The sequence below is a fragment of the Trichechus manatus genome, unplaced genomic scaffold (genome assembly GCF_000243295.1).
Source record: "Trichechus manatus latirostris isolate Lorelei unplaced genomic scaffold, TriManLat1.0 scaffold00130, whole genome shotgun sequence".
Classification (NCBI taxonomy): domain Eukaryota; kingdom Metazoa; phylum Chordata; class Mammalia; order Sirenia; family Trichechidae; genus Trichechus; species Trichechus manatus.
Genome location: NW_004444066.1, coordinates 5,136,292 through 5,156,995, shown reverse-complemented (window position 1 = coordinate 5,156,995; position 20,704 = coordinate 5,136,292). Strand labels below are relative to the sequence as shown.

The 20,704-nt window shown below is 41.7% G+C and overlaps 1 protein-coding gene across 1 annotated transcript in view; it reads right to left on the bottom strand.

Moving 5' to 3' along the window:
• Positions 1–19,984, bottom strand: part of DPYSL3 (dihydropyrimidinase like 3) — a 146,221-nt gene extending 126,237 nt beyond the window's left edge. The window contains exon 1 of the mRNA XM_004384930.2: positions 19,604–19,984. Coding sequence (XP_004384987.1) covers positions 19,604–19,984 — 381 coding nt within the window. The remainder of the gene's footprint in view (positions 1–19,603) is intronic.
• Positions 19,985–20,704: the final 720 nt, after the last annotated feature.

Below are 20,704 nucleotides of genomic sequence, written 5' to 3'. Positions count from 1 at the left end.
GGGACATAGTTACGAAGACTTCTTAGACATATCCAAACAACTCACAGGATTGGTCTACTGGGTTAAAAGACTTAGGACCATAGTCTTGTGGGACAACTTAGTCAATTGGCATAACATAGTTGATAAAGATAATGTTCTACACTCTAGTGAGTAGTATCTGGAGTCTTAAAAGCTTGCAGGTGGCCATCTAAGATAAAACTATTGGTCTCTACTTGTCTGGAGCAAAAGAATGAAGGAAACTCAAAGACTCAAAAAAGAAACTAATCCACAGGACTAATAGCCCACATGAACCATGGTCTCTTCTAATGTGAAACAAGAAGAATTAGGTGGTGCCCAGCTACCACTACCAACCAGGGACACAAAAGAAAGTGCCAGATAGAATGGGAGAAAAATGTAGAACAAAATTCAAATTCTGAAAAAACGCCAGACCTACCTACAGGACTGACAGAGACTAGAGGAACTCCGAAGACCATTGCCCTAAGATACCCTTTGAATCTGACACTGAAGCTACACCTGGAGGTCACCTTTTAGCCAAATGATAGATTGGCTTACAAAATAAACAATATCACCTGTGAGCAATGTGGTCCCTTAAACAATCAATTATATGAGACCAAATAGTCAACATTTAACCAAAAGTAAAGATGAGAAGGCAAGGAAGGGAAGGGAAAGTAGATCAATGGAAACAGAACAAACAGAACAGAAATAGTGAGAATGCTGACACATTGTGAAAATTGTAACCAATGTCATGGAGCAATTTGTATAAAAATTGTTAAATGGGAACCTAATTTGCTGTGTAAACTTTCAACTAAAATACAATAAATTAAGAAAAAAAATACAGTATCAAGCCACCACCAGGAAGCCATGCGTTTTGAACTGCCTGACCAGACATGTCAATGACCTCCTACCAGCTACTGTAACACAGAGTCTGAAGTCAGAAAAGCTTGGTATGACTCTCTGATCCACTGCATAATGTACTAGATGATATTCATTCATTCATTATTTCATTCAAATATTTACTGAGGGCCCATTATATGCCAGGCATTGTGCTAACGAAGATAAATTCTGAACAACTTCCTGAACATGCATTCAAAAATATGTACTTAGCAGCTACTGAGTCAAGCACTGTGTTAGGACTGAATTGTGTCCCCACAAAAAATGTTTGTCTACTTGGCTAGTATATGATTCCCAGTATTGTGTGATTGTCCACCATTTTGTCATCTGACGTGATTTTCCTATGTGTTGTCAATCCTACCTCTATGATGTTAATGAGGTGGGATTAGTGGCAGTTATATTAATGAGGCAGGACTCAATCTACAAGATTAAGTTGTGTCTTAAACCAATTTCTTTTGAGATATAAAAGAGAGAACCCAGCAGAAAGACAGGGGACCTCATATCACCAAAAAAGAAGCACTGGTAGCATAGTGCATCCTTTGGACCCGAGGTCCCCGCACTGAGAAGCTTCTTCACCAGGGAAGACTGATGACAAGGACCTTCCTCCAGAGCTGACAGAGAAAGCCTTCCCCTAGAGCTGGCACCCTAAATTTGGACTTCTAGCCTACTGAACTGTGAGAGAATAAATTTCTCTGTTAAAGTCATCCAATTGTGGTATTTCTGTTACAACAGCTCAAGATAACTAAGCCCCTATGTGTCTGTCACTTTCTCGTACTGTGGGGGCTTTTCTGTTGCTGGGATGTTGGAAGCTATGCCACGGTATTCAAATACCAGCAGGGTCATCCACGGCAGACAGGTTTCAACTGAGCTTCCAGACTAAGACAGACTCAGAAGAGACCCGGCAGTCTACTTCTGAAAAGAAGTAGCCAGCAAAAACCTTATGAATAGCAGCAGAACATTGTCTGATATAATGCTGGAAGATGAGCTCCTCATGTTGGAAGGCTCTCAAAAGACGAGAGGAAGAGCTGCCTCCTCAAAGTAGAGTCGACCTGAATGATGTGTATGAAGTCAAGCTTTCAGGACCTTCATTTGCTGATGTGGCATGATTCAAAATGAGAAGAAACAGCTATAAACATCCATTAATAATTGGAACATGGAATGTAGGAAGTATGAATTTACAAAAATTGGAAATCATCAAAAATGAAATGGAATGCATAAACATCCATATCTTAGGCATCAGTGAGCTGAAATGGAGTGGTATCGGCCATTTTGAATAAGACAATCATATGGTCTACTATGCTGGGAACGACAACTTGAAGAGGAATGGCATTGCATTCATGGTCAAAGAGAACATTTCAAGATCTATCCTGAAGTACAAGGCCGTCACTGATAGGATAATATCCATACACCTACAAGGAAGACCAGTTCATACAACTATTATTCAAATTTATGCACCAACCACTAAGGCCAAAGATGAAGAAATTGAAGATTTTTACCAACTTCTGAAATTGACAGAACATGCAATCAAGATGCATTGGTAATTATCGGTGATTGGAATGCAGAAGTTGGAAACGAAGAAGGATTGCTGGTTGGAAAATATGGCCTGGCCTTGGTGATAGAAACGATACCAGAGATAGCATGACAGAATTTTGCAAGACCAACGACTTCGTCATTGCAAATACCTTTTTTCAACAACATAAATGGCAACTATACACGTGGACTTCGCCAGATGGGATACACAGGAATCAAATCGACTACATCTGTGCAAAGAGACAATGGCAAGACTTAATATCATCAGTCAGAACAAGGCCGGCAATATCATCAATTGCTCATAGGCAAGTTCAAGTCAAAATTGAAGAAAATTAGATCAAGTCCACAACAGACAAAGTATGACCTTGAGTATATCCCACATGAATTTAGAGGTGATCTCAAGAATAGATTTGACGCACTGAACACTGATGACTGAAGGCCAGACGAGCTGTGGAATGACACCAAGGACATCATATATGAAGAAAGCAAAAAGTCATTAAAAAGACAGGAAAGAAAGAAAAGACCAAAATGGATGTCAAAGAGACTCTGAAACTTGCTCTTGAACGCTGAGTAGCTAAAGTGAAAGGAAGAAATGGTGAAGTAAAAGAGCTGAACAAAAGATTTCAAAGGGTGGCTTGAGAAGATAAAGTTTTATAATGACATGTGCAAAGATGTGGAGATAGAAAACCAAAAGGGAAGCACATGCTTGGCTTTTCTCAAGCTGAAAGAACTGAAGAAAAAATTCAAGCCTCAAGTTGTGTCTTAGTCATCTAGTGCTGCTTTAACAGAAATACACAAGTGGATGGCTTTAACAAAGAGAAGTTTATTTCCTCACAGTAAAGTAGGCTAAAAGTCCAAATTCAGGGCGTCAGCTCCGGGGGAAGGCTTTCTCTGTCGGCCTTCTCATCAATCTTCCCCTGGACTAGGAGCTTCTCTGCGCAGGAAACTCAGGTCCAAAGAACACACTCTGCTCCTGGTACAGCTTCTTTCTTGGTGGTATGAGGTCCCCCTGTCTCTCTGCTCACTTCTCTCTTTTATATCTCAAGAGATTGCCTCAGGACACAATCCAATCTTGTAGATTGAGTCCTGCCTTACTAACACAACTGCAGCCCATCCTCCCTCATTAACATCATAGAGGCAGGAAGGCAGAGCTGAATGAAGCCCAAGAATCCGGAGAGTGTAGCCAATACCTAGAGTCTGGAGGGCAGGGCCATTGCCTAAATGGTCTCAGAAAATAAAGGATTATTTTCAAGCTTTGAGGGCTAATGTAATGTGTTTTGCTGACTTGCTTGGTGCCTGTTATCCCTTCTTTCCTTCCAGTTTCTCCCATTTGTAATGGAAATGTCTAGCTTGTGCCTGTTCTACCATTGTACTTTGGAAGCAGATGAAGAGGAATTTTTGGATTTTGGACTTGGAATTAATTTAATACTTTTGCTATCATACCATAGGGTGGATGTGTTTTACATGTGGCAAGGACATGAATTTTGGGAGGCCAAAGGATGGAATGTCATGGATTGAATTGTGTCCCCCTAAAAAATGTGTGTCAACTTGGCTAGTCCATGATTCCCAGTATTGTCTGATTGTCCACCATTTTGTCATCTGATGTGATTTTCCTATGTGTTATAAATCCTACCTCTATGATGTTAATGAGTTATGTTAATGAGGAAGGACTCAATCTATAAGGTTAAGTTGTGTCTTGAACCAATCTCTTTTGAGATATAAAAGAGAGAAGCCAGCAGAAAGACAGGGGATCACATACCACCAAGAAAGAGGTACTGGGAGCATACTGCATCCTTTGAACCCAGGGTCTCTGCACTGAGAAGCTTCTTCACCAGGGGAAGATTGATGACAAGGACCTTCCTTCAGAGCCAACAGAGGGAGAAAGCTTTCCTTTAGAGCTGGCGCCCTAAATTTGGACTTCTAGCCTACTAGACTGTGACAGAATAAATTTCTCTTTGTTAAAGCCATCCACTTGTGGTATGTCTGTTATAGCAGCACTAGGTAACTAAGACAGGTGCTAAGGGCACTGCCCTCATGGGGCTTGCAGGCTAATGGGGAAGGAATAACTGAGCAAGCATTTTAATACAGAATGATAAGCATCACACAGATGTACATTCAGAAGCTCACAGGGGCACCTCACCCAGCATTGCGGATTCAGGGAAGAGTCCCTGGATACACTCAAGATGAAGCTGAGACTCAAAGGAGAGACAGTTAGATAAAATGGGACATAGAGTAGGTAGACTAGTTACTTCATCTGTAAAATGGGAATAACAGTATCTTCCCCTTTGGGTTTCCTTGAAGGTCCAATGAGATATTCACTTGAAGGGTCCAGCCTGGCACACAGGGGTGTCGTTACAAGTTACTTTCTGTCTCCCTATCTCCTTAACACATGGGAGCTTATCAGGACCTCTTATCTATGTCTGTGGCTGATGACCTCTTAGGGAGAAATCTTTGTCTCTGGCCTCATTAGCACCATCATCCAAGCAAGTAACCAGACCCAGACACTGGCCTTGGAAAGCAGCCAGCACGACTGGCCACTTCATGGGAATATCACCCTGCGGCAAGATTGCACAAAACACAATTTTCCTCCTAAAGTGATTTCCTCCCCCGTCACCTTCCTCCACTCCCACCAAGTGATTTATGTCTCAGTGAAGGCCTTTTCCCTTCAAACCCATCTGGCCTTCCTGCCTCAGCCTGCGGGGAGGATGTAATACTGTGTTTGCAGCTTTACAGACGGTTTCTATGGAAATTATGACAATATTATAGCTATTGTGGAGCCACATCACTGCTAACTGAATGAGGAGCCGGGGCTTGAAAGGGGAAATTTGGAATTAAATATCAACAACCTAAGTCCTTAGAGACAATGACTAGGTTTGTTGGTGTTGTAACTAGCAACAATAACGAACAATAACAAACTAACATTGTTCTTGTATTAACAACATGATGAGTTATTTCTTAAATCGTTTGTGGAGACTCTACACGATTTAGCGCTCACTGGTAATATACAGAAATGAAAGCAAAGTAAAATTAGAGGATTAAGGGGTATAACTTAATAATTGAATGCCCTATCACACTGTATGAGCCATGATTACATATAATTTGGCTTGGTTTTTAACTGCTCTCTCACATCACCAAAACTCTGCGAGGAATTAGGAAACGGAAATCCTCGATAAGGGAATAGAAGTTGTCAGCATCCATTAATAGTTCCCAAATGTTGAGATGGTAAAAAAAGTAACCACAAAACAGTACCTCTGTTTAACGCTTCTAGCCAACATCGTTTCTTATTTTTGCTGTGGTGAGTATTTTCTCTCATTTTTCTTCTATGAGAGAAGAATGCTTGCTCAGCTATTCCTTTCCCATTAGCCTTTCAGTTAACTATGTTCTGAGGTTAATTTAAGAGCAGGGTTCCCTTTTCTGTAAGAGAAAATGTACCACTTTTATTCTGATAACAGAAGTAATGCAAGGTCATTGTAGAAAACATGGCGAACTGAAGGAATAGATGGAAATGCAAATTACCCATTATCTCAATGTGCAGAAATATACCACTGCTAAATTTTGTTAAATTTCCATTTAATTTTTTAATTATGGCTAAGAGCATGGGTTTAGACAGTAGACAGAATTCTGGCTTTGTGACCTATCTGAATTTGCATGTTATTTAACCTCTCTACACCTCAGTTTCCTTAACCAAGGAATGGATTATATCTTCCCTCAGACTGCTGAGGGATGAAGTAAGCCAGGAACATTTTTTCATGCCATTATTTTTCTACAGTATCAGTTTCAATATTTCTATAGAATTCTGTCATATGAACATGCCATAATTTATTTTTATAATATTCTTTTATATATTTACTATTAAGTTTTATATATTTACTATTAAAATACATAGGCTGCTCTTTATAAACAATTTTTAGTCTATCCTTTGTTTCCAATGTATTATTCAGCAGAGGAATTTAGTTCAATTAATTTACAGTACATACACTGGGTGCAAGCAAGGCGGGGACATGGAGGAAGAATAGTCAGGAACAAGCGGTGTGTCCTGCCCTTACAGAGCTGAGCTAGCAGAGTAGAGTGGAAAGAGCACTGGTTGGAGAATAGGTAATTTGAGTCTTAGCCCCAAACGCCCTTCTACTGTTTAACTTGGACAAGTGACCTAATCTCACTTTCCTCATCTGTAAAGTGGGTATAATTACAGTACCTCCCTCAAAGGGTCTTTGTGAACAAGATTAAATTAATACACATAAAGTACTTAATATAGTGCCTGTCGTTGTTGTGTGCCATCCAACTCATAGTCACCCTGTGTGACAGAGAAGAACTGCACCACAGGGTTTTCTAGGCTGAAATCTTTACGGGAAAAGGTCAACCAGGTCTTTCTCCCATGGAGCCTTTTGGTCAGTAGCCAGCACTTAACTGTTGCACCACCAGGAATCTAATACACTGCCTAGCCCAGCATTACTCATAATAGCCAAAAAGTAGCAACAACCCAAAGGTCCATCAACTAATGAATGGACTAAGAAAATGTGATCTATCCATACATCCATGCAATGGAATATTATTCAGCAAAAACCAGGAATGAACTATTGATACACGTTACAACATAGATGAACCTTGAAAACATGCTTATGAGAAAACAGCCAGTCACAAAAGGCCACATATTGTATGATTCCATTTAGATGAAATATCCAGAATAGGCAATTCCTTAGAGACAGAAAGCAGAGTAGTGGTTGCCATGGGCTGAGGGGGTAGGGGAAATAGAGACTGATTAATGGGTACAGGGTTTCCTTTTGGGTTGATGGAACATTTCTGAACTAGATCATGGCGATGGTTGCACAAAACTGTGAATGTACTTAATACCACTGAATTGTACAATGTTAAATGGTTAAGTATTTTATGTTAATATAAAAAAATAGTGCCTAGCATATGATAAGCGTTTAATAGTTTTTATTTTTCATCCTTATTCCCCTCTAGAGGTCCCAGTTTCCCTATGTGTAAAGTGAAAGTGTAGGACAAGATGACCTTTGAAGCTTCTTCCAGCTCTGAGATTCTACAGTTCTAGTTAGATGAATCTGCCTGTGGTAGAGAAATTTCTGCATGAATATCAATTTCTTGAATGTCCCTGTCTTCTCCCCTCTCTGTCTTGAACAAACGTGCCACTGGTCTTCTGAGCACTCATTATTTAAGCTGCCACAACCTCTCCAACATGATCCCTTCAGGTGCCTTCTAGGTCTCTGATTGCTGGTCACTCTGAAGAGGCTCATGGTGGACACTTAGTCAGTATCTGCTGAATCCATGAATTGATGAAAGAATAAATGAATGAGAGCATGAATTAATAAAGTCATTGACTCTCTGATGCCTCACCTGGATCTAGCCCTGGCTCATTTCCTGACCCCTAAGTCAGGATTCCTAAACAGTGAACACACATCTTCCAAAAAGATAATAAACTCACCTATCCCATGTATGCCCTTTCTGCACAAATTCTTAATTCTCACTTTTATTGTACACGCTATTATTTCAGCTCCCAAACTTCTAAATTTTTAATCCATTCACAATGTCTTAAGTGTGAGTGGGCCTAGCATTCTTGCCCACTTAATGCCACATTCTTTGGCACTCTCTAAAAGAACTTCTTTTCCACCTTTGCCTCTTCTATTTGCAGCATCAAGCTATTTACTGCCTTCACATATTGCCTTTGTCTAGCACTCCAGCAAAGCTTTATTTTAAGCTTGACCTTATTCTTAATCACCCAAACTTCTATTTGTTTCATTTCTGTTGTCATTTCCAGGTTAACCTCCCCTTTTCTCCGTCTTTGTTCTTTATCAAGACTTGTCTCTACTTCATAAATCTGCATTCTCTAAAATCTCTTGCATTGTTCTCACCTTCATTGTCAGACATGCATTTATTTTTATTTCCTCCTCTGATCTCAGGCATCCTGAAAGGGGAGCAAGTATTTCTGAGCCTTTTAGATTGTTCTGCTTAGTTACTCTGTCTGCTTCCAAATTTCTGACTCATATTGAATAATTGCTAAAACTCACCTTGCCAATCTAACACACACACACATGCACACACATACACACACCTATGCCTCTTTTCTTATATTCTAGACCAGGCGTTGGCAAACCGTGGTCCATGGGCCAAATCCAGCATCCCACCACTTGTTTTTGTAAATAAATTTTTATTGGGACACAGGCATACCTATTCATTTACATATTCTCTGTGACTGCTTGTGCTATACAATAAATTGAGTAATTAGGACAGATAGTTTGTAGTCCTAACTATTTACTGACACTTTACAGAAAAGGTTTATAAACTCCTATTCTAGACGATTGAGGGGCATCTCATCCTGTATATGCTAACTCTTAGCTAACAGTGTGCATTGCCGGCCCCACTGACCTCATTTTAATCCTTCCCGATTTCAAACTCCCTGTTCCCTCACACTATAACCTCACTAAAAAGCTCCCTCGGTGTACAACTGGTTGGCTTCTTGACTCTCCTTAGATGGTGTGTAGGAAGAAACTCTCTCTTTAGAAAGATTTTCCCTCCCTCCCGATTTTATAACACATAATTAGTCATCAACTGTATTTTTTCCATTCAGTATCCATTTATCACACAATTTTCCATTTCATTGCTTTTATTTACTTCTATGTGGCAGAATATGGGAATATTAGCCAGAGGAAAACAGACCCTCCCTAGCCCACTCCCAATTCAAGGCAAACATTATACCTCTTCTCTTTGGATACAACGGAGCTTACTGGAAATAAGCAACTGGTTTTTCCCTCAATGGAGGTAGTTTAGAATATTGGTGTATGGCCTCCAGAGTCAGGTAGACCTAGGTTTGAGCCCTATCTCTGTTGACATCCTTTGAATAATATCTGCCCTTAGCAGGTGCCTTTACATCAGGTCAATCCATCAGCAAGCACAGTAGCCAATAAAAATTATCATTTGCATTTGGGGCACATTATGATAACTGTCTGAGTCCCTTTCCACTTCTACCTTCCCTTGCTCTACGTCCTGGCTTCTTTCCAGGCCTTCACAGCTTCTGATTGTTCCTGCTTTAGCTACTATGTTCAAATAGTAGCTAGACCAAATTCTGCTGCCCTCCTGACTCTGTGTGCCCGATGCTCTCACTCTCCAGAAATCCCACTAGTTGCCCTTTTATTCTGGATAAGCCTCTTAGCTAAGTCAGGTCCAAGTGCTGGAACCCACTCCGCACTGATGCTTAGCTGGCACTCACACAAGAGAAGAACAATATAATGGTAGAAAGAAAGCACCTGGACATATCTTGGGCTTACTTCCTGACTTTGTCAGTTTGTAGATGTATGACCATAGGTAAGTCAATAACCTCTCTGAGAGTCAGTTTCTCTTCTAGACTATGTGGGAATTAATATCTATTTTGCAGAGTTGCTAAAAGGATTAGAGCCAGCAGTGTCTTGCATAAATGAATACTCCATAAATGGAACTTTTCATTAGAACACATCTCTTGTACCTCACATTTGTTCCCCTAAACTCAGAAAAAAGAAAAATTTCAAGAGATTATTTCTGGAGATACTTTGGTAGAGAAAAATTCTGTCATAACTTGTGGTAGACCTCCTTTCACAACTTTAACTTTCTATGTTTTTATCCCCCACTAAGATTTAAAATTCTTCCGTGTCATGGTTTGAATTATGTCCCCCAAAAAATGTGTATATCAACTTGGCTGGGCCACGATTCCTGGTACTGTGTGATTTCCCTATGTGTTGTAAATCCTGCCTCTATGATGTTAATGAGGGAGGATGGGTGGCAGTTGTGTTAGTAAGGCAGGACTGAATCTACAGACTGGATTGTGTCCTGAGGCAATCTCCTGAGATATAAAAGACAGAAGTGAGCAGTGAGGCAGGGGGACCTCGTATGATCAAGAAAGCAGTACTGGGAGCAGAGCGTGTCCTTTGGACCGGGGTCCCTGCGCAGGGAAGCTCCTAATCCGGGGGAACACCGAAGAGAAGAAGGCCAACAGAGAGAAAAAGCCTTCCCCTCGAGCTGATGCCCTGAATTTGGACTTTCAGCCTACTTTGACTATGAGGAAATAAACTTCTCTCATTAAAACCATCCACTTGTGGTATTTCTGTTGTAGCAGCCCTAGATGACTAAGACATTCCTCTTCTCATAATCCTCTACTTTGTCCCCACTCGCCTGGCTTTTGTAGCCTCTTAATCTCATCTGCTGTTGAGAAATGTGGCCCTTGTAATGTTGCCTCAGTTGCCCTGACCACGCTGTCCCAGGCTGCACTCCTCTGTCTTACAGAATTTATACAAAATTCTCACCTGGCTGTCCACCCTGAAATCCTGCACCTGAAGCACCAAGTAGGAAGCACCCATGCTCAGGGTTCTGGCACTAGGCAAATGACCATGCTGCAGTCATTTCTAGGAATTCTTCACAGGAAATAAAAATGAATATGCACAAAGATTCACCTAGAAAGGAGGTTTACCACTGCATTGTTTATACTCACAAAAAGAGAAAGTAGAATTACCATATAATCCAGCAATTCCACACCTACGTGTATACTCAAAAGACTCGAAAGCAGGGACTCAGATACTTGTACACCAGTGTTCACTGCAGCATTGTTCACGATAGCCAAAAGGTGGAAACAAACTAAATATCCATCAACAGATGAATGCAAAACAAAATGTGATACATACAATGGAATATTATTCAGTCATAAAGAGAAATGAAGTCCTGATACACGCCATGACCTGGAAGAACCTTGAAAACATGCTGAGAGAAAAAACTCAGTCACAAAAGGACAAATATTGTACGATCCCATTTATATAAGATATCTAGAATAGGCAAGTGTATAAAGATCAGAGTTTATTAGTGGTTACCAAGGATGGGCAAGAGGAAGGGTGAAAAGGGGACACTGAGCTTCTGTTATGGGCGATAGAAAAATTTGGAAACAGATAATAGTGATGGTTGAAAAACATGATGAATGTAATTAATGTCACTGAATTGTACATGTAAAAAATGTTGAAATGAAAAACGTTTTGTTACATATATATTTACTACAATAAATTTTTTTAATATTTAAAGAGAAAGTAAAATCAAAACTCAAACCAAAACCATAAATGTCCGATAAAAAAATTACTAATTAAATATATGGTACATGACAATGGAGTACTTATGCAATCACTGTAAATTATGCTTTAGAAAATATTTAATGCTCTGTAAAGACATCAAGGTTGGTGGTTCAAATGTTCCAGCCACTCCATGGGAGGAAGATGTGGCAGTCTGCTTCCATAAAGATTTACAGCCTTGGAAACCCTATGGGGCAGTTCTATGCTGTTCTATACTGTCAGTATGAGTCAGAATTGACTGGACGGCACACAACAACAACGACAAAGATGTCATAATAACTTAAGTTTTAAAAAAAAATTTAAAAAACAAAAATACTGCATGTTTTCCACTTTTATTCTGAAAAACATATGTATGTGTCACACATACACACAAGAAAATACACTATTGTGTTTAAGGCAGTTTTTCCTATGTTTTTTCTGTTGTTTATCTGATTGGTTCATTTTTGTTTCTCTAACATCTGTTTTTCATTGTGCACTTCCATTAAAAAAAAAAAAAGAAAACCATTGCCGTCAAGTTGATTCTGACTCATAGCGATCCTATAGGACAGAGTGGAACTGCCCCACAGAGTTTCCAAGAAGCGGCTGGTGGATTCAAACTGCAGTCTTTTTGGTTAGTAGCCGAGCTCTTAGCTACTGCGCCACCAGGGCTCAATAGCTAGTGTTTAATAAGTGTTTGTTAAGCAAACAAGTGAAAAAAAAATTAGTGCATAAAGGAAAATTTAGGCATGGCTCATTATATTTCTAGTGCCCCTTGTGAGCTGCCCCCTACTGGCCTAACCCCACATATATACTTTTAAGGAGAGTACACGGAAGCACTACCAGGCCCTGGGATATAGCCTCATCACACGCCCTCAAAAGTTTTGAACTTTTCTCTTAGAAACTGGTCTGTTAAAGAGCAAATATGACTGAAGAGCTCAGAGAGTGAGCGAGCTCATTAATGACTATAATATTTAGAGCCACTGACTGTTATAGCTATGCTCTTGAGGTCATGGACTTCCAAGCATTCATCCAAAAAAGTGGGCAAGATGAAGCGCTGGGGTGCAGGAAAAAAATGCCAGGACCTATAGTTGTATTTATTAAGAGATCTCTTTTTTATTTACATTTTTATGTGTATTATATAATGGCCATAAGAGTATTTGTATATATGTGCGTATATATGTATGCATATATATATATATATATATATCTCCAAAACCATTTGCTGTTGAGTCGATTCCAACTCATGGCAACCCTATGTTTGTCAGAGTAGAACTGCGCTCATAGGTTCTTCAATGCCTGGTTTTTTTGGAAGTAGCTCTCCAGGCCTTTCTTCAGAGGTGCCTCTGGGTGGACTCGAATCTCCAACTTTTCAGTTAGCAACTGAGTGTGTTAACTGTTTACACCACCCAGAATGCTCAAAATAATTTTGGATAGAGGTTCACATTAAACAAAAGTGTATAAACCATTGCCATAGTGACCATCATGTCCAGTCCCTTCATTTTAGAAATGGGGAAACTAAAACTCACTAAGACGGAAAGTGACCTGCCCAAGTTGTATAGCTGATTAATGAGTGGGTCTCAAAGTTGAGACTGCTAATGCTTTATCCAGTTTTTCCCCTGCCTCACCTCATTGTTCTTGATGGAGTAGAACTGTTTTTTTTTTTTTTTTTAATGTCATGTGAGTCCATGTGAAGTGTTCAGATAAATTACAACATGACATTTTCCTACAATAAAACAAAGTCTTTACACACTTAAATGGACCTTCTGCCTCATCTAGAAAATGGAAGGCTTTGCATTCAGTCACATGTTGCATTCTCCTCAGCCAGATTTCCGATTCCTAGTAAGCATTACCCACTGTCTCATAGGAACAGTATTTGTAGGGATAATGCACAGGGAAATTAATCACAAAGAGAATCAGGTATAGGGATCTCTGACAGAAAAGCATTGCAGACAGTGCTCTAGCCATCTTAAACATTACTTACAAGAGCAGTCAGCAAAACCTTGTCTCCCGGGACCATTACTTTGAAGGAACTCTGCCAATCGCAGCATTACTTAGAAGGCACATTTTTTACGTTCCTCAAATGCCCACTGTCAAATTAAACCAAAGTTCTGAAAGGCTTCAAACACTGCCAAGTTTGGGTAAGGAAATATATTGCCAAATTTAAGTGTGGCTTGAGGGCCAGGTAAGCAGGAGTCTTTTTTCCTGGCCCAGGTGCAAACTTTAGTTTGTCAGAAAGGCATTGTGAAATTCATTTACTACTAACGGGTGTGAATTCTGATAACTATTGGGGCCTTTACAAACCTAGAATTCTATTTCCAGCTGTCTTCCGTTGTGCAAGGTAAGGAGGAGAACTTCAATTTCTCTGAATCGTTTTGAAAACTTTTAGCCCAGGACAAAGAAGGCAGAGAGGACAAATCGTCAAGAAAAGCCACGTCTCATTTGTTTCAAATTATCTCCAATATGCCCAGAACCCCTGCTGACTTCACATCTTGCACAAAAGTGGCCCAGATGGAAACACAGAACTAGAAACGACCAGAAGCTCCTGACGGGGTTATCAACAGACCCATGTGATCCTAATGAGATTCCTTTGTTTTCAGGGGATGACAAAGTCTTTGCAGTAGCATTTGCTGTTGGCTGACTACATATCATAATTCTGTTCCTCTCCGTAATTTGTTCACTGCTAGGAAAATTCTGTGTACATGGAAAGCCATCTTGAGAAATGGCTTTACTTTTTTACTTAGAATTGCTTTTCTATACGCTTAGTGTCAACAATTGTAAACGAAATGTTGTGTGAACCAACTATGAAGAATTAGGTACTTGTGGCACAGTAGTTAAAGCACTTAGCTGCTAACCAAAAGGTCGGTGGTTCAAACCCACCAGCCTCCGTGGGAGAAAGATAAAGATTTACAGCCTTGGAACCCTCTGGAGCAGTTCTACTCAGTCCCATAGGGTCACTATGAGTCAGAATGGCTATGAGTCGGAATTGACTCAGTGGCAGTGGGTTTGGTTTTGGTTATATCATAAGAAAACTCTAAATACATTATTTAACAATGTGTTTGCAAACAGGTCCTGAAACCATAATATCAACACCCAGTGATACTTCAAACCTGGAAGATGGCATTCGGCTGGTATTATATTTTTATTTTGCCAAACACTTTTGTTATTTAACCTTTTCATAATCTATTCATTTATTAACTAAACTCATTTCCTTAAGGTAGGAGTCAATATTTAGGTTTCAACTCAATGGCAATGGGTTAGAGACACAGCATTACTTTTGATTTGATCAAAACATTAAAAAAAAAACTCTTTTGATTAACTTTAGAATCACCTTGGAAGAATAAAGATTTTGCAGTGACTGATCTCAAGGAGGCCTAAATAACAGGCTGGTGGCAAGATGGAAGAAGGTTCTTCGAGGCGTGGCAGGAGGGTCTGCCCTTGCCTTGCATTACATTATCAGGAGCAGACACAACAGTCAGGCTCTTGAATGAAGAAAGAAGCAGCCTCCCAGTCTGGCAAGAGCCTGGGCTCTGGAATCAGAAAAACCAGAGTTTGAATTCTGGCTCCCCACTTATTATTTATTTGAATTGGGGCAAAACACATAAAATTGCTGGGCCTCAATTTTCTCATCTGTAGTATCATTTTCTCTGAGGAAAAGAAAAGAGAGAAAAAAATACATATACGTACATATTTATTTATTTTATGTCAAGGAACATTGAAAGTGCTCAAAAAGCACACTTCTTATCAAATCTGCAGATGGTCCAAACTAGGGGCATGGGTGCTATATCATAGAATTAAGGTTCAAAATTATCTTGATATAATAGAAAGATGAGCTAAGATGGTGATGAATATTACAGAAGGACAAAAATAAAATCCTGTGGTAATTTTTTTTTTTTCTTTTGGTTTTAAGTTCAGTTCTACCAGCACAGAAAAGGCGTGTCCTCGCTTAACAGGAGTTTATGTGAAAAAGGTTCCAAAGACTTGAATGACAGGGAGTTTACTATGGAGACAATAGTGGGACAGAGACACTGAATTGTTAGGTGTACTCTTGTACTACAGAAGTATTCGTTGTATACAAATTAAGGAAAGTAAGTAGCCTAATGCACTTTGTCATGGGTATGTCCCATCTGGAACACTGTGTTCAGTTCTGGGCACTGTATTTTAGGAAGAATATTAATAAAATACCGTATAATCTGAAAAGGAAGTAAGAATAGTGAAGAGCTCATACAAGGTTGAGCTTAAGAAGCTAGGAATAATAAGGCTAAAAAAAAGAATTTTAGGGAGAATGAGATAATCACCCTCAAACATATAAGTGGCAATTAAATTAAAGAGGTTCAAGTACTTATTATGTGCAAAGTGGTTACTATTGCAGTATCTTCATTTTACAGATGAGGAAACTGAGACACAAAGAGGCTAAGCCACAGGCTGTTGTTGTATGCTGTCCAGTAGATTCCAACTCATAGTGACTCTATATGACAGAGTAGAACTGCCTCATAGGGTTTTCTAGACTGTAATCTTTGTGAAAGGAGCCCTGGTGGCGCAGTGGTTAAATGCTTGACTGTTAACTAAAACGTCAGCAGTTCAAACCCACCAGCTGCTCCACCGGAGAATGATGTGGCAGTCTACTTCTGTAAAGATTACAGCCTTGGAAACCCCGTAGGGAGGTTCTACTCTGTCCTATAGGGTCACTATAAGTCAGAACCAACTCGATAGCAATAGGTTTGGGTTTGGGGGGATGTCTTAGTCATCTCGTGCTGCCATAACAGAAACACCAAAAGTGGATGGCTTTAACACAGAGAAATTTATTTTCGCACAGTCTAGTAGGCTAGAAGTCCAAATTCAGGTCATCAGCTCCAGGGGAAGGCTTTTTCTCTCTGTTGGCTCTGGAGGAAGGTCTTTAACCTCAATCTTCCCCTGGTTCAGGAGCTTCTCAGGCACAGGGACCCCAGGTCCAAAGGATGCACTCTGCTCCCGGTGCTGCTTTCTTGGTGGTATGAGGTCCCCAACTCTCTGCTTGCTTCCCTTTCCTTTTATCTCTTGAGAGATAAAAGGTGGTGCAGGTCACACCCCAGGGAAACTCCCTTTACATTGGTTCAGGGATGTGACCTGAGTAAGGCTGGTGTTACAATCCCACCTTAATCCTCTTAAATGTAAAATCATGATCATGAAATGGAGGACAACCACACAGTACTGGGAAACATGCCCTAGTCAAATTAATACACACTTTTTTGGGGGGACATAATTATCCATGACAGGGGGTTTTGGTTTTTTTGTTTATTTGTTTGTTTTTTAATCTTTACGAGAGCAGAACATCAGGTCTTTTCTCCCACAGAGCAGTTGGTGGTTTCGAACCTCTGACCTTTCTGTTAGCAGCCAAGCATATAAACATTGCGCCACCAGGGCTCCTTAAGTCATAAGCTATGCTCACATAACTCATAAAGGTTGGACCAGGTTTCATCCCAGTAGTTTGTCCTCAGATCTGGTTGAGATATTATAACTCTTTGCCAAATATTTCTAGTCTCTGTCTCACAGAATCATGATAAGACTGCACTCACCCAATTCCTTCAAAGTTTGGCTTTGGCCAATGAAATGTGAGCATAAGTCATGTTCGGCACTTCTGTGTGGGAGGTGAACAATCTGTGTACAACTTGCCATATGCTCTTCCTATCATGTATATGTAGAGATGGAGCCTCCATTAAGCTAGGTCTGAGTAACAGTGATGAACAGAGCTTCCCTGCTGACCCATGCTGGACAGGTAGCAGAGTGAGAAACTGTTATTGTCTGATTAAGCCACTGTGATTTGGGGGTTGTTTGTTACTAAGACATCACTCAACCTTTTCTAACAGCTACAAGAGCCCACATGCTTAAAATCCCTAAAATGTACTCAGAATAAGGAAACACGTTCATTCTTATTTATATCTGCAGAGGTCAGAACTAAGAATAACTTGTAGAAATTACAGGTAGGCAGATTAAGGCTTAATTTAAAAAAAAAAAATTTAAACAAAGTTGTCCAAAAGTTGCTTCATGAGGTAGTGAGCTCCCTGACAATGGCAGTATTTAAACAGAGGCTAGATGATCACTTTGCATTTCCATATTAAACATCTATCGAGCACCTAGAATATGTAAGGCATTCCAGCCAAAGATAAACCCAAACACACAATCCCTATACTCAAGGAGCTAACCATCAAGTATAGAACTAGATAACCTCTGTGGTCTCTTCTTACAGTGTGATTCAACCAAATTAGAGATAATAACACAGCCTGGACTAAGCTGACAGCAAGCCGAACTTACAAATAACCATGTAGCACTGGAAATCCTGCTGATGCTTAGGTTGTATTATTATTTTTCAATTAGGAGCCAAAAGTATTGGGTTTGCAAAAGGGAGGAAAATAGGAGAATTGCCGGGTTTAAAGGAGGAACATAGTTCTTTTCTCTAGTTTCCATTCCTAAATCTTGCAAAGCAGGCATATTATCTGACTTACATCAGGGGTGTTCCAGCAGAGGGAATAGCACTGACTCACAGCAATTGTTACTGACCTTTTCCATCACTTTTCCCACCCCTTAGAGTCAGGAAGGGAACATTTGAATACTAAACAAATCAGACCTGAATAAAGGCAATAATCTTTGCATAGGACCATTCCTCAGTTTAGAAATCAACCTACTCTCTTCCAAAATATCAGAAGTCCCTAAAAGGGCATGTGAGCAAGGCCTAGAGGAATCTCATATTCAAAGGATAATGTGAAAATTGCAAACTAAATGAGTGATTGCAATGAACACTGTATTCCCAAATGGCTCCTTGAAACAGCCCCAGCCCCAGCCCAAGCCCCAGCCCCAGCCCCAGTAAGCGCTTACCCTGGTGGTATCAATAGTCAAAGGTTTGTTTTTTAAACTTTCTAAAATAAAACAGTGGAGAGAGGTGTTGTCCTTTCCCTGGTTCACTGCAATTTAATGGAAAAACAACTAAAATCTGGATAAGCATTAACTGTAATTGCTCTGAGGCAGACATTCCATTTCAGGTTATTATTCATAACAGTATTAGTGCAGAATAATGTATGCGGATGGATTTCACAGCCATTCCCTAGACAAGGGTGGCGGCATCTGATTACTATTGTTCCCTAACTCAAAAGCATCAGTTTGAACTTTGAGTCCTTCAGCCCTGCCCCAGGCCCTGAATTTTCCGAACTACCTCTTTGATTTTTCACAGAATAAACAAACTGGGACAAGCTGCATTTCAATGCCTTCCCTTCAGCCAGTTGAGTGTGGCATGAGTTTCTCTAAAATACACAGACAGAAGGACTTGCCTTTGGCATATGTCAGAGAAGCAGAGAAGAAGTTGGAGTTCGTGCTAGTTTAATGTGCACCCTTAATACTCTAGTCTATTTTCAAACATACAAAGATATTCTTCCAGAGGCAGCTGGATCCCAGTCTTGTTCACAAATATACCCTTTACAAACACAGATGTGAAATGTGCAAGGACACAAATATACCCTTTAAAAACTCAGATGTGAAATGTGCAAGGGCAGAAGCGCGGCCTAGGGATTAGGGTGTTTAGTCTAGCGGCTCCACACCCAAAAGTTTCACGGACAGAGCTGATGTTTGAAGAGTAAGACGGGAGACTGCCCATCCTGTACTTTAAGCCGGCACTATGGAGATGGCCCCGTTTTCCCAGCATCAGTATGTCCTTTGCCCTGGTGACCCGGAGAGAGATTTAATCTAGGGCCAGAGGGGGGGCCAAGATTATTGTGCTGCTGGTTACTCAGCCGGAGAGAAAGGCTGGAAATCACTGAGCCTTCCCAGGCTGGCGGACCGGACACACCCACCCAGAACGAATGACCCGGGGGTGCGGAAGGGAGGCAGGGGGAGACGGCCCGGGCGCCTGTCTCGTGCACCCTTGCCCCGCGAGCACGAAGATGCTGCGATTGGAAACATTCGCGAATCCAAGGTCCGGGCTAGGAGGTCACGCTAAGCTCGGCGGAGGATGCCTTTTTTCTCCTCCCAGTCCTCTACCCACGAGCAAAGTGAGCGGGAGAAAGTTGTGCCGGGGCCATGGCGCCCAGGGCTAGAGAAGGGAGCTATGGCAGGCGGAGAAGAGACCTGGACCTTCTTACCTTGTCCTTGGGGCCGAGGTTCTGCAAGACCTCCTTGCCTGTGGCACTCCGGATCTCCACCCCGGCCGGCGCAGGCGACGCGGGAGCGGGATCCCTGCTCTCCTCCCGGCCTTGGCCCCTGCGCGGCGTGTCCCCCTCGGCGCTGGCTTGGGCCCCGGTGCCGCGGACGCTGCCCTGGCTGCTCCGGGGGGTCTTCGCGCCCCGCTGCCCCACGCTCAGGGCATCGAAATCCAGCGTCTTGCTCTCGAAGGCGCCCTCCACGTTGCAGAACATACCGCCGTACTTCTGCCGCGGGACCTGGTCCGTGGTGCCCGGCCTGGCCAGGTACACGGGCAGGTCGTCTTCATGGGAGCTGTCCCAGCCCCTGCGGCCCGAAGCCATGGTTGAAGCGCGGCAGCGGCCCGCGGGTTTTCTTCCCCAGAGGCGGAAAGGGCAGCCACCGGCAGCGTGCGCCGAGCCACAGTGACTGGGGCGGGAGGAGGCGCCTGAGCCTTCGCGCCAGAGGCGGCAGTACTGCTCCGATTCCTGCCTCTGTCCCCAGCGAGCCAGCGAGCGCGCAGCGCAGGGGCCCGGGGCAGCGGCGCACTCGGCTCGGGGAGACCTCTTGCCCGCCGGGAGGAAACCGCCTAGCCGCCCCTCCTCACGCACCCCCAATCCCAGCGTGGCCTCACATGCTTACGCGTAGTTGTTGCTCATCACAAATACAAATTCTAAACTTGGAGCGCGCGCACACACATTTCTGCTCACGCAACAACCCCTGGTCTTGCTTCATACACTTAGACATAATTCAGGTGTCTCGGAAATACTCCCACCTCAAAACTTGACCCACATATCCACACAAACCCTGTTTTACCCACACTAAGTCCTGAGTTTGCCTCACAAACACAAATCGGTTGACCCTTATGTATTACTCTCAAAGTCAAGTCCAACTAACACACACACAAACGCAGATTTATTGTATGTACAGTCACAGCCCTAGACTTGGCTTACTCATAACTCCATTCCTGCCTCACCTTAACTTTAGAACTCTCTCACAGATATACCCGGTTCTAGAATCTGCCTCACAAACCTACACCCTCCACTTGGCCTCATACAAGGAAC